The sequence below is a fragment of the Balearica regulorum genome, chromosome 1 (assembly GCF_011004875.1).
Source record: "Balearica regulorum gibbericeps isolate bBalReg1 chromosome 1, bBalReg1.pri, whole genome shotgun sequence".
Lineage (NCBI taxonomy): Eukaryota > Metazoa > Chordata > Aves > Gruiformes > Gruidae > Balearica > Balearica regulorum.
The window spans coordinates 100,897,592-100,910,844 of record NC_046184.1 but is presented as its reverse complement, the minus strand read 5'-3'; the positions used below and the strand labels follow the sequence as shown (position 1 = coordinate 100,910,844).

Genomic DNA, 13,253 nt, shown 5'->3' with positions numbered 1-13,253 from the left:
ATCTGTCCAAACCTGATATATGAATGGTTCTGTAATTGGCACATGAAGCAGCACAACTGTAATGCTTGTTCATGGATCTCGGCACTTTTACAAGCGTTTCAATTTTATGCTCTCCAGGTTGAGAGAGTGACATACCAGTAAAATGATTTCCTTGGGATAGAACAAAAAATTTGTTACCTGGCTGGCAAGGGAGCTCAGATGTTCTTTGCTGTTTCTTATGCTTGTTCTTCACTTTTGGTTAAAAGCATGGGCTTTGGAAAGTAAATCTCGGCATAGGTTCTTCTGCTGCCCCTTGGTAGAACAATGAGCAGCTCTGCGTCATGTGGAAGAGCCCACTTGAAAAACTGACTCTGTAGCAAAGCTTAGTGACTTTAAAGACTTGTCTTTAAGTTCTGTCAAAGCAGGTGCACAGAGGTATGCAGGGCTGACATGCATGGATGTTATTGACTGCTTTGACAGCTTTGCCACAGCCTGCTTAAGGCTTCTCAGTGAAACTCTTTTCCTTTCACTTGGGGTGGTGAGATGCTATCTTCTTCCCTCATCGTTGAGTTGGGCAGAGCTGAGCTGAATGTGCAAAGAAGCCAAGAGAAAGTGAATGTTGTGTTGGCAGATGCTCTTCTGAGCTTGTCTCTGCTCAGGGGATGAATGTTCCCAGCAGCAAGGCATCAGGAGGTGGTAGGTGTTCATGGGCTCGGTGTCAGCAGCTTTTCTTTCCTTTTCATAGAGCTGGGAGGGTGCTGCAGGACTGGCTGTGTTACTGAAGACAGGAAGCTCTCTTTCCTTCAGCAGCCTGAATTGCTTGATGAGATTGGCAAGCTGGGGAGCTCTTGCAGCAGTCGCAAAAAGCTGTTCTGGAGATTGGCATTTGAGAGTGAAACTTAACTCTTCTGTCCTCCTTTGAGGCAGCAGAATTTAGTCTTAGTTGCTTTGAAACTTAGATGTCAAGATAGTTTGATGTGACTTTGTCTAGTCATCATTTCTGTAGCTGATACATATGAATGTATGGGGTGTAGATGCCAAGGTTTTGGTGGGGGGTGGGGAGTTTGCAGGGACAGTCTCCATGAGGAGAGGCTGGGGCTGCCTTGTGCCTGACACAGCCAGTTCCAGCCAGCTCCACCAGACCCACCACAGGACACAGCTGAGCCCCTCAGCCGAGCTGGTGATACCTCTGTGATAATGTTTAAGAAGGGACAAAGCACCTGCACACAGGTGGTGAGGAGTGAGGGGAGAAAAGGTGTGAGGAACAACATTGCAAACCCCAAAGCGAGTGAAGGAGGAGGGGAGAAGGTACTCCAGGTGCCAGGGCAGAGAACCCGCTGATGCCCCTGGAAGTTTTGGGAGAGACTACGGTGGAGCAGGTATTCCCCTGCAGCAGGTGGAGAGGACCACACTGGAGCAGATGCCCACAGATGACCCCAGGCTGGAGTAGTTCAGAACATAGGCTGGAGTAGGTCAGTAGCTGAAGAACCCATGCTGGAGCAGGGAAAGGCGTGAAGAGCGAGGAGCTGTTACGGACTGACCACAACTCTCCATCTCCCCCTGGCTGTCTGGGAGTGGGGAATGAAGGAATGAAGTTGAGCTGGGGGGGGTGAGGGGAGGGGAAGAAGTATTTTAGTTTTTGTCGTTGTTTCTCACCATCCAACTCTATTGTCAATAAATTAAATTAATTTTCCCCAAGTCAAGTCTGTTTTCCTTGGAACAGTAATTAGTAAGTGATCTCCCTGTCCTTCCCTCTACTCATGAGCGTTTTCATCTTATTTTCTCCCCCTGTCCTGTTTGGGAAGAGACAGTGAGAGAGCGGCTGGGTGGGCATCTGGCAGCCAGCCAAGGTTGATCTACCACAGTGACATGCAAGAACATATATGTAGAAATATATATGTATATATGCATTTTTATATCTATACACCTAATAAGACTTCAGACCAGATAACACCATAATGGGTTTCTGGTGTGGAAATGGCCAATCAGTCTATTCTTTGTTTATGCTGACATTTGTGGCTCTGTGACACTTGTGTGTTGTCCTTATGAAATACAGTATAGTTTGCTCCTAGGTGGAATGGCTGGCATGAATTTTACTTTCATTGACATCATTTAGCCTCAACATGGTTTCTTTGTGTGGAAATTCGACCCAGCGTCTGGATGCTTTAACAGATCTTAGGGAGTTTCAGAGGAGCGACTTGGGCATGTCTACTCCAGTATATTAAGACCGTGAAAGCTAAGATTTCTCCACCAGGTTTTTTATCTACAGTGAAGAAATGATGGCCTATGGGGACATAAGTGCCCGTAATTGCAGTAGGGAAATACAACTTTGTGCTGGTTTTCTGAAACGTATTGTAGGGGTCTTGCTGCTGTTGTTTCATGCTGATTGTACGGGGATTGATCTTTCTTTGTGGGAGAAAGAAGTAAATGTCATGCAACTGTAGTTCAGAATTATGTCAACAATAGGCTTTGATGTTTCACAACGTGCTTGACATTAAGAAAGTGTATTTCTTAATGAAAACACTGTTTCACAAGTGTATATTGTTTTTGTGACTTATGACCCCATGTCATTAGAAAATCCCACATCCTCTTTTCTGATGAAACTTCTGGGCTGCTGGGGAAACTATAGTGAACATATCGATACACTGACTTTTCTGTCGTTTTATTGAGACCTTTAAATGTGAACTGCTCAAACTCTGTTGTATTAATGCATTTCTTTCCATTTTCCTGATCTGCAACTCTGTAATCAACTTGTTACCTGTAACAGCCTGTCTGAATCTTTTAATCTTTCTTTCACGAGACTTTTTGATTATTTCTTGATCTTTCGTCCATAAGAGACTTTATTTATAAATTATATAAATGACTGTGTTACTAGGCATCTCTAAGATAAACGAAGCAAGTTGCTTGTATTAATTAATAAACTGATGACTGGCCATTTCAAGAGGGAGTATAGCACTTTTCCCAGTGTAGGATGGGAAATGCAGCAGCTGTAAGCATCCAGTATTTAGTCATCTGATAAAAGCTTCTGCTTCGACTGTGTTTGTGCTTGAGGAGATAAGATGCCCGTGATTAGTGTTAGTTGTTTGCATTCTTGGTTTGTTAGGACTGCTGGTGATCAAGCTGAGTTCGATGTGGGGGGATCGAGTTTATTTTGGTGTTTTCATAGCCTTAATTAACAGAACTTTTGTATTGAATCCAAGATCGCACTGGAGACTATGGTCTACAAATAAATTTTGATTAGCTGTGTGTTAATTAGTGCAAACCTTCAGTGCAAGGAAGGATTTCCTTGTGATGTGCTACCAAACCAAATTTTCAACCTTTGCCTAGGGAGGCCCTATTTCTATATACAATGAGAATGTAGAATAAAACTAATTCTTGCCCCAAAAGGTATTTTTTTATATATATATATATATTTTAAGCCAGTATGAAACAAGCGTGAGCAACCAGGGGATACAAGTAAAAGTAGGAAAAAACCCTTCTGCTTTAGGAGGCATTTATCTCCAGCACTAGCAGCTTAGGCGTTGTTGGTTTTATACAGATGCTGTTACTAAATGTTTTCGAGGCACTTAAGAGAGCTTGAAGGAAGTGAAATCAGTTTGCAGTTTTTAAGCAGATCCTCCCAAGTGTGAGAGACAGTGTTTAGGAGAAGGTACTACAATGCGGATTTGAGAAGTCTGATGAGATTGATGCTATAACATGGTTGGGGGCAAGAGTCTCTTAATACTGAAACAGGGATGAGTGCTTGGATGCTTGGTGTCATTTCAATGACTGTGGCATGCATAGGTGAATCTCTATAATCCCGTGTAACCTTGTTATGTCAACTGATTGATTACCTTGTAAGTTGTTTCTGGGGACTGGAGCATAATTTGCATATTATTGTGTTTAATCAAGGATATAGCTTTGAATGTAAGCAGATAGTGGTAGCGGACAAGGGGAAGAATCCAGACTTTGACCTGTACGGTAGCCAGTCACATAGCCTGTCTCTCCTGTGCAGATTAAGTTGCCAGCATGTGTGACTTGGTGAGTCTCAGCTGACCTGGCCAAAGATGTTCTGGAGAGGACGCCCGTGAGGAGGACTGCCATCAGTGTGCTGTAGACAGCAACTGGCCATCTTCTCTAAGAGGTTTTTGATCAAGATGTACCCCATTTCAAAGATACCAGTTAAATTCACTTACCAGTGCAATGCTGGAGTCTTTCATGTTACGCTGGTGAAAACCCTAAGCTTGACTGCTCTTAATCTCACTGAAAACTAAATAGTTAACCACAATTTGGTTAACTAATTACATGCAACCCCTTGTGTTTATGAATGCTTGTCTGCTATCAATTCTGAATGACATCTTCCTATACTTTGCTGTTCGGTAACTGTAAAGGCTTCTTCCGCAGGGGTGATTTCAAAGCAGTGTATCGTGGCCACTCTTAAGGTGTCAGTGACGGCACAGTGCCTGGGGGTTGTGAGCTGGGCCAGGGCTGAAATATCTGAAAACATGTGGCTTTTTCAGTAGTTTTGTGTCACCTGACAGGCGTACTGGTGTTACTAGGAAGAAAGCTCTGCATCTTCAGATCTACTTAAGCTACTGGAGAGCTACACCTTCAGAGTTAGGAAGGTCTTGTTCATTCCCAGCAAGTAAGTTTAAACAGTATTGAGTCCATAAAGTTGATTAGGTGGTGATGCTGTATAATGAATAATGCTTGCTCTGGGCAAGCGTACTACATCTTCTGAAGTCAATTCATGGAAGAAAGCAGTAATCTTGTATATGCGATGTCTTCCTCTTCTTAATATCACCCTTGGAGCAGTTTGGTTACCAGGAACTGCGATATTACTGGTCTGTTACTGACCATCTGTCCAGAGCAAAAAGGACATCGCAGTAATGAAGGCCAAGATACAAAATGGAGTTTTTAGACCGGTGTCAGCTGAGTGGGTGGCTAGAAACTCTGAAAGACTCTACCTTGATCTCAGAAGAGTTCAAGGTCAAAAATGCTGTACAGGTTATGAGTTGGGGAGACGTGGCAGGTCCATGGTGATAAATACAGTTGTGGAGTGCTCTGGGGGAAGAAATGAGCTCTGTTTTAGTCCCATTTAGTGTGAGCTGACAACCTAGCATTGACAAAGATGTCAGGCTGACACGGTTCTTTGAACATAAGGAGACAGATCCTGAGCAGAGGCACAGATCTGAGTAGTCAGTGCAGTGATGGGAGCTGAACTTGTTTTGCAGATGAGATCCCCGAGACAAGATACGAGGAAAGAGAAACGTGAGAATAGAGAGCGTTGATGAAGAATGAAGATCCATGACGGGAACAATAAGAAAAGATTAGTAAGTTAGTAAGAGTATGAGTGTTGTGTCCTATTTCAAGAATAGGATTGTCTGAGAAGGAAGATGAGGATGGAGTCTTTTCATTGAAGTGTGGGGGCTGAAAATTTAGCTGTTGAGAATTGATACAATTGGAGTAAAACTGCTCCAACAGCACTAGGGATGAAAAAGAAATGTCTGAAGAGGCACAGGTAGTTTTTTTCCCAACAATTTTGAAGGTAGGTGAGGAAAAATAGAAGCATCTTTCTGCTGAAAAGAAGAATTAAAGCAATTGAGGGCTAGAAAAGAGATTCGGAGGGAAATATTAGGGCTACAGGCAGTTGGTCAGGGTGATGGGATCAAGGAGGATCTATAGGAGAAGAGCAAGTGTTTATCTTTGCCCTACGTACCTTGCAGACCTTCCCTTCCTAAAGCTGTCTTCTATCTCAGACTATTTCCTGTGATGAATTTTTTCCTCTTGAGAGGAACTAAGGCTGTGTAAGCTTGAGGAATTGAGCAGTGGGTGTGACTGGAATATGACTCAAAATTCAACTTTCTCCAACTGAAGCATTTAAATAGATGGAGGAGCTGGAAGAAGGATGTAATCCTGGAAAATGTGGAAAGAGAAGGAAAAGAGCTAGAGCTGAAGATGATCCATGTGGATTTTATTATGGCAGAGACAGCCAAAGAGTTCAAGGTAGCAGGAAGCGCCACTGTATCAGTGAAGGCATGGGAATAGAGGGCTAAGGGTGAACAAATGTCAAGTGTTACAGCCTCTCTACCACTTCCAAACAATAATATTGAGATTTGAGGAGCTTATGGCTCATGCTGTGACACAACAGAGGCAGGAAAAAATTTTTTTGAAGCAGTGCACACTGAAAGAGCAAATAAAGCAAGGGACAATTTTTAGGCTAGGGGGAGAGAATGGGCAAAGAAAAACATGAAGTTGAGACAACAATAGGACATACGAAAATTAAACTTGCTGGAAATATCTGTACAAGATTACATAGTTCCTGCCTTTCCAGACTGTAGGGAGAAGTCAGATTTTTTTTTTTCTTTTGCTTTGCTACAGTTCTCTCACAGGTTGTTAGTGAGTTAGAACAGTGACTTCTTTAGATTAAGCAGATCTATGCTTCCCACTGTGTGTGGCAGGGAGTTCTCCGTACCATGTAGAAGCAGACAATGTCTGTGCAGACTCTTTTCCTCCTACACAAATGCTGAGTGCATCTTGCTTGTTTTATGCTTGAAAGGGAGGCTTGTTCTGTGGCTTGGACTCAAAACAATGGATTTTATTTATTTTTTTCTTTTCTACTCCATTAGCTGGAAAAAATATATAAAGCACAGCAGCTCTGAGTTCATTTCATTGAATTGCTAGAAGCCTTTGTATGTTCCAAATAAATATTTGGTAATTGTTTTACAAAAGAATATTTTTTGGCCCATAGTCAGAGTACGTACAAGAGAAAGGAAGCTCTGATACAACCTCTTGATGAAAATCCCCCTCCCTTAGGGTGCTATTTCTCTTTCACTTGTTTGAAATGAGAGCAATGATGACAGGGGAGTCTGAGAGATCATGGATAACCTGATGGTACTGAGGAGTTAGTGAGTTTGAGAAGTGAACAGCGTGGATGCTGAATGGCAAAGTGAATGGTGGTTTCTTCTGGCTTTGGTTATTGTAATTAAACTGGTGTGCTTAATTCTCCCACCCCTGCAGTGCTTGCATGCTAATTCCGTGTCCCCTGGGCACGTGCTTTGCCTTCCCCTGGCTTGCCATGTGGGTTGGGTGAGACACAGCGGTTCCTCCAAAGCCATGCACGTAGGGATTGTTGGGTGTACCCAGATGGCCAGGGTGTTTTCATCTCTTTCATTGCCTGGCCATTTCATTGACTGAACTAGCACTCCAGAGCTCGCAGGCGGTCAGCAGCTCGCAGGACCAGCTGCTGCTACCTGCTGTGTTTGTGACTGCAGCTGGTCAGCTAGAGTTGCCCAATAGACTTGGTAGTCTCGGGATGAGGGAGAAAGATGTGAAGTGGCATGCTCATGCCAGCCTTTTTTTTCTTGGGGAAGGAGGCTTAAAGTTGCATATGTAAAAGTTGGTTTCTAAAATTCTCTACTGAGCATGGGCTTTGCTTATTTTTAAGCTCTGATAAAATAACCTGATGTATGGCAAATCTACGCCTTAGGATGGTCATATCACTTGAAAGAAGCTTGCTATCCAACTTTTGAAGGCTGCTGAGCTGGTAGCTCTCACTGACTGAAAGCATAAACCCCATGATTTAAGGACTAACGTAGGTGGGGTTTTCTTACTTTTCAATTTTTTTTTCTTTTAACTGTCCTCAACTGGAATCTTTCTCTTCAGTTTGCCTACTTCAAGAGCTAGTTTATTCAAAGTTGAGAAATACATCAGCTAAGATACTGAAGAAGCAGGAAGGCTTGCTTTCCCCTTCAAATAAGGGAGGAAAATCCCTGAATTTAAGATATGGTAGCCCAGAAGCCGAATCATGTGATCAGAAGCAAATTACTAGTACCATCTCTATGCTGAAAACATCAATAAAAATCAAAACTTATATTTGAGTTACTGAGGGTACATGTCACGTGCCCACCCATCCACAGTGATTTTACAAGATCTTTGCTTTCACATGGACACGACACAAACACTGAAAGATGTTCTTTTGTGATGTCACAAGATTACACGTTATTTAACATAAACGTGAATGAATGTGCAGATAGATCTTTGCTTAAATATGGATAGGGATAGTGTCTTTGCAGTTTAAAAGGTGCCATATAAAGAATATGTTCAACAGGTTTTCTGAATTTCACTTACTCTGTAGGAAAACTACCAGTACAAGCACAGTATTAACCTTAATTACTTTAAAGTTGGGAGGTGGTTGTGGTCTGTTTGCTGTTTTGACTGTGCATAAGCCTCATGGTAGAAAGACACTAAACTACTCTCACACTTCTGAACTATAGCTGAGTGATTATTTAAGATGTCTTGCACATGAAAACCTTGAAGCATGCCAGAGAGGAGAAGCAGATGGTTTAGCTGGGAGCCAGAGAGGTTTACTCCTCAGCTTTCTAGAGGTGAGCTTTTGTTCTACCTACAGCTGAGAAAAACTGGAGATGGGAAACAAGATGTGAGCCAGAGAGGAAATTGGGTAATAGCTGGGTCCAAGATGTTAGTTCCTCCAATGGGGCTTATTTATTCCAATGTCTGCTGGCAGCCTGTAGGAAAGACTTTTAAGCTCATCCTTTGCACCATAGAATTTACTTCCACAAACTGTTGTAGAGGAAACATCTGTGGATGGAAAACATCCTGTAACAGATAATACAAGGAAAGAGAAGTGAACTGGCCTGCTCTATACTTGTTTGTATTGCAGGTATAATGCAATGTCTGTGCACACACTTGATGTAGTTGTTGTTGATGTCTCTTCTCTTTTCCCCTTACAGGCAATGTGATATGAACAGTTACCGCTTCAACTTCCTGATTCTCGAAACAGCACTGATGCCGCTTGTTCTCCTTCTTTCTTCTCTTTACCTTTCCCATACAGTCAAAGTATCAGCAGTAGAGGTCAACACACCGGAGGAGATATTTGTGGAGAACGGGACAGACGCAAAGCTTCCATGCACATTTACGTCTGTGGAAGTGATCAGCAGCGCAGCATCTGTTTCTTGGAGTTTTCAACCAGAGGGAGCCGCAACTCGGATCTCAGTAAGGAATGGCTGTAGGGGAACAAACCTGGAAGGGGAGGCTGTAATAAGTGTGCAGAGGTCTTCCAGTTGGTTCTGAGGAGCAAGCAAATATGGATTGGAGCCTCCTTCCATGTGTCTTTATCACTGTGATTTTTTAGGGGGGCTTTTTAGAGTTGTTTAAAAGCATTGTCATATGCTAGATCTCCGTAAAGACTGGAGTGTGCAATGGCTGCAAAATATACTAGTACTTTGTTAGTCAGAGGAGAGGGGTGTTGGTGTGGTAGCAGTATGTATGAAGTAGATGAGCATCTAGGAATCTTTTCCTATGTTCTATATCCTCTTGCACTTGAAATGAGCTGTGGAGCTGTGCACTGAATGATAGTGGTCACAAAATTTGAATTACTACTATTACAGTGTTACATTGTGTGTTGTGCATGTTGCTTAATTTCTGCTTGTGTGCTGCATAGCCTCCATTTGAAAGGGTTTAAATAAGACCAGCCTCCCTGGTTTCAGAACAGCTCTCTCACACTTCCACTTCCCTCTTATTCCTTGCCCTGAGTGAGAAATTAGAGGAAACAGAACAAGGGACTCTGGGGCAGCAGGGATGATGTGGGGACAGCAGGTTGCTCAGCCTGATAGTGTTTGTCTCCTTCCCTTTCCTGCAGACTTGAGATCATTTAAACTCTAGGAGCCCTTCAATGCTCAGAGCAGAGATGATCCCAAACAGTGTATGAGCATCTTGTTCACTATGTAGAGCTCTGAAGAATCAGCTTCTGAATTTTCAGTGAATAAATATTTAGTTTTGAAAGGGAGCTCTTCTCTTTGGGAAGCCAAAGCAGTAGCTGGGAAGCTTAAGGAAGTAGGGCATATTTCCTGCCAATGTTGAACAGGATGGGTGAAAAGAAGCCATCTGTTTGTATGTTTTCCTCTCCCCATAGAAATATCCACCGTATATCCTGTTTTGCCCTTCTCTTTCTGCATCACTGTCCAAACCCCTTATTGTAGAAAGACAACTTCAGGACATAACAGTTTTTTGGCAGCGAAGTCAATTTAGACATTCTACCTGGATGTTGTTATCAGCACAACTGAAAGGGGAAAAAAACCCCTGGCAAATTATCTTTGAAGTGACCCAGCATGATCTGATGTTAATTCCATGTTTCTTTTGAGGGGCTGTGGGAGGTATAGAGGGAAGATTTTTTTTTTAATGAACCCAAGTCACGTCAATTACATGGCATGGTGGGCATTAATTTGAAAGATCAATCTCATGATCAGCTTATGTCTGAGCTAAGTCTATGCTTCTGAAAAGCACAATCCTGTGCCTCTTTAGAATCAGGTCTGGCAATCTTGTGGCCATGTGGTGAGGCTGACTTGACCGAAAGCTTCCCCTGCTTGTCCCCTCCACCCTCCACATGCCCAGTTACAGAGACATATCTGCATGAATGTGAAACTCTGCTGTCATCAGATGTTTCAATCAGCTTAAACCAGTCTAAACCCATCAGCTTTAGGCCTCGAAAGAAGTCTTATGTTAAATCAGTTAATCATAGGCATGGAGTGGCTTGAGTCACTTAGCTTGTGTTTCAGGACATGTTTTTCTTTGTGATTTCTCCTCCTCCAGGTGAGGACACCTAGAGAGCTGGGGAATCTGCCTCTTGCCTTCTAGACTTCCAGTTGGATGACTCCTCTAGTGCACAGGGGTGTGGTAACGCAGTGCCTCTGTGCTAAAGGCTATAATCCAGCTGGAAATGCTGCAGACTGATGCAGATTTCCTCCAAAATGTTGACAGATGACTGTGTGCTAGCAGACTTCCTACCAGATGACATAGTTTGTTGGATTTATGCTAGCCTGTAGACAACAAATAAGTGTCAGATTGACTGCAGCACAAGAGATGGTCATGTGCACGTACCTGATCTGGATAAGATTTGTGCTGCCACGCGATCAGGCCTGATATTCAGAGTGCGGGTCTAATAGAGAGGATGTTGGAATGGCAAGCCTCAGATCAAGGGTAGGAACAGGAAAAGAGATGGGAGACGACCTGAGTGGAAAGAGGACTGGCTTGTAGCCAGGTTGTTCTGTGTCAAAGAGACTGTTTTGTAAAGAAGGCTGTAGAAAGAAAAAGCTGAAATATTGTCTTAAATTTCTTTAACCATGCTTTGGAGACTGAACTGAAGAGAGTTCGGGTTGATTCTTGGTTGAGTTAAGTTTGTCTTTTTGTCTTTCAGAATGTGAAATTAAGATTGGGCAATGCAGTCTTGATCCCTCTCTTATAGGGTAATGGCCAGTGTTCTAACATTCTATGTTTGACAGCAGAGTTGTCCTGCAGAAGTCTATGCACTTCTACTGCTGTAAATTCCAATTTTGGTCAGGTATAGTAAGGAAATACACAGTTTCTCCTCAGGTTGTACTAAACAGGTTCATTCTTTAAGGATTTTTGGTCATGTCTAAGGAGTGCGGGCCAATGTGCAACTTAGTCACCTAAAAACTGGGAAACAGTTGTATTTAGTCACTGTGAAGATTTCTGGAAAACAGCTAGGTACGCTCTAAATTGCTCAAGAGATTTTTTTTTCTGGGGGGTGGAGGGAAGGAGGGTATTGCATGTTAATTTAGCTGTGCTGTAGTCACAAGTAACACACAGCAAAACACAGGGTAGGAAACTTGGTTTCCTTTTCCTACTAGGATGCAGAAGGCTTCCTGTGCCTGAAAGACAGATGACTGTGATCCAGAACTGTTCTATCCTTTAATTATTCCCAGGTTACCAGCCGCCTTCTCTTTCCCGCACCTCCTTGTCTGTAAAACTCTGTGTCCCCAAAACAGGGGAAAACCCCCAAACAATCCAACCGCAAAACAAACCAAAACTAACAGAAAACCAAAACTTGCAGTCTGTTGTGCTAGTGTGATTGAGTTATAAGCCATAGCATGGTTATGTGATCCAGAGGCAACCAGCCAGGCTAAAGTGGTGAGGCAGGAGGAAAAAAAAATCTCAAATACTAGCTGTGTATAATACAGTGGATTCTGGGAGAATGCTATAAGAGTGAGAGAAGCATGGTAGCTCTGTAATCTCTAATTGGATTGTTCTTATATCCTCTTTTCCTTGACTACAGTTTTTCTATTACTTTAATGGAAAGCCATACCCTGGAAAGGACATACCATTTAAAGACAGGATCACTTGGGCTGGAGATCTTAACAAGAAAGATGCTTCTATCAGTATATCAAACATGCAGTTCCGGGACAATGGCACTTACATTTGCGATGTCAAGAACCCACCTGATATCGTTGTCAAACCAGGAGAAATCCGAGTTAGAGTTGTGGAGAAAGGTATTCACCCTATATGATATTTTTTCTTCCCCCTTCACCTTTCTGTGTCTGTATCACTTTTCTTGGGGGTGGGGGAGTAGCCTGGAGGGAACAACTATCTTTTTAATTCTTTTCTTTCAGGTCCTAATAATAGAACCGATATCCTGTCAGCTGTTTAAAAAACTGAATGTCATACCCTTTTCCTTCATATCCACTAATTCCTATGCTTTTAACCAGTGTTAGCAAAAGCTGATGGAAGCCTTGACGAAAACCCATCTTCTCATTTCAAAGTCCTATGAATTTTTTTTTTCTGTATTATGCTACATCAGGGGTTAGGATGACTTTTGAAATCTGGGGAGCAAGGAGAGCAAGTGGCAGACTCTTCTTTTTGGAAACCATCCAGTATATATATTTGGAAAACAAAACTAGTAATCTGGCTCAAGCACGTACTGACAGACAGTGAAACGCTATTGTCTTCCACACGAAGATGTTTGTGTTGGATGTGCATTCAGTCTCTTTTACTGGGATATTCTTACAGTATCCATGATGACCCTTATAAACTGCAAGGGCTGGCTGCTTGCAGTCATTTAAGGCTTCTGGTTAGCATTTGGTAACAATGATCGTGGTTCAAGAGCAATTATATTCCATATGTCAGTTTGGCTCTTCATTTCCCTTGGCCATCCAAAACATTTGATTGTTCTAGCTAAACTGGAGGTCAGCCTGTAACAAACCGGATCAGTGGCATGAATGGTATGCCTTAAACGAATCGTTTTCGAGTCATGTTTTGATAACGGAAAGAAGCAAGTCCCGCATAGATGGGACAGTGTCTTTTTCAGTAACAAGTTTCCTCATGGCACAACCGCAACAACTGCGCTTGTGTAGAAACAAGGTCACACCGTGGTATTGATGGTAGAGGGAGGTCTGGTGACCACCTGAGACCCCCTTGATGACCCCAGACTCATTTCCAGAATGATCCAAGAGGACTGAGCGTGCAAAATAATTAGCATA

General features: G+C 42.6%; 1 protein-coding gene across 5 annotated transcripts in view; it reads left to right on the top strand.

Annotated features, from left to right (window-relative positions):
• MPZL1 (myelin protein zero like 1) overlaps nucleotides 1-13,253 on the top strand; it is a 41,749-nt gene that overhangs the window by 7,992 nt on the left and 20,504 nt on the right. For 4 of the 5 annotated variants that reach the window (XM_075768536.1, XM_075768561.1, XM_075768551.1 and 1 more), the window contains exons 2-3: nucleotides 8,813-8,973; nucleotides 12,053-12,266. In XM_075768536.1, the coding sequence (XP_075624651.1) occupies nucleotides 8,813-8,973; nucleotides 12,053-12,266 (375 nt within the window). Of the gene's footprint in view, nucleotides 1-8,711; nucleotides 8,974-12,052; nucleotides 12,267-13,253 lie in introns of all 5 variants that reach the window. The other variant, XM_075768544.1, reaches the window with a different exon arrangement.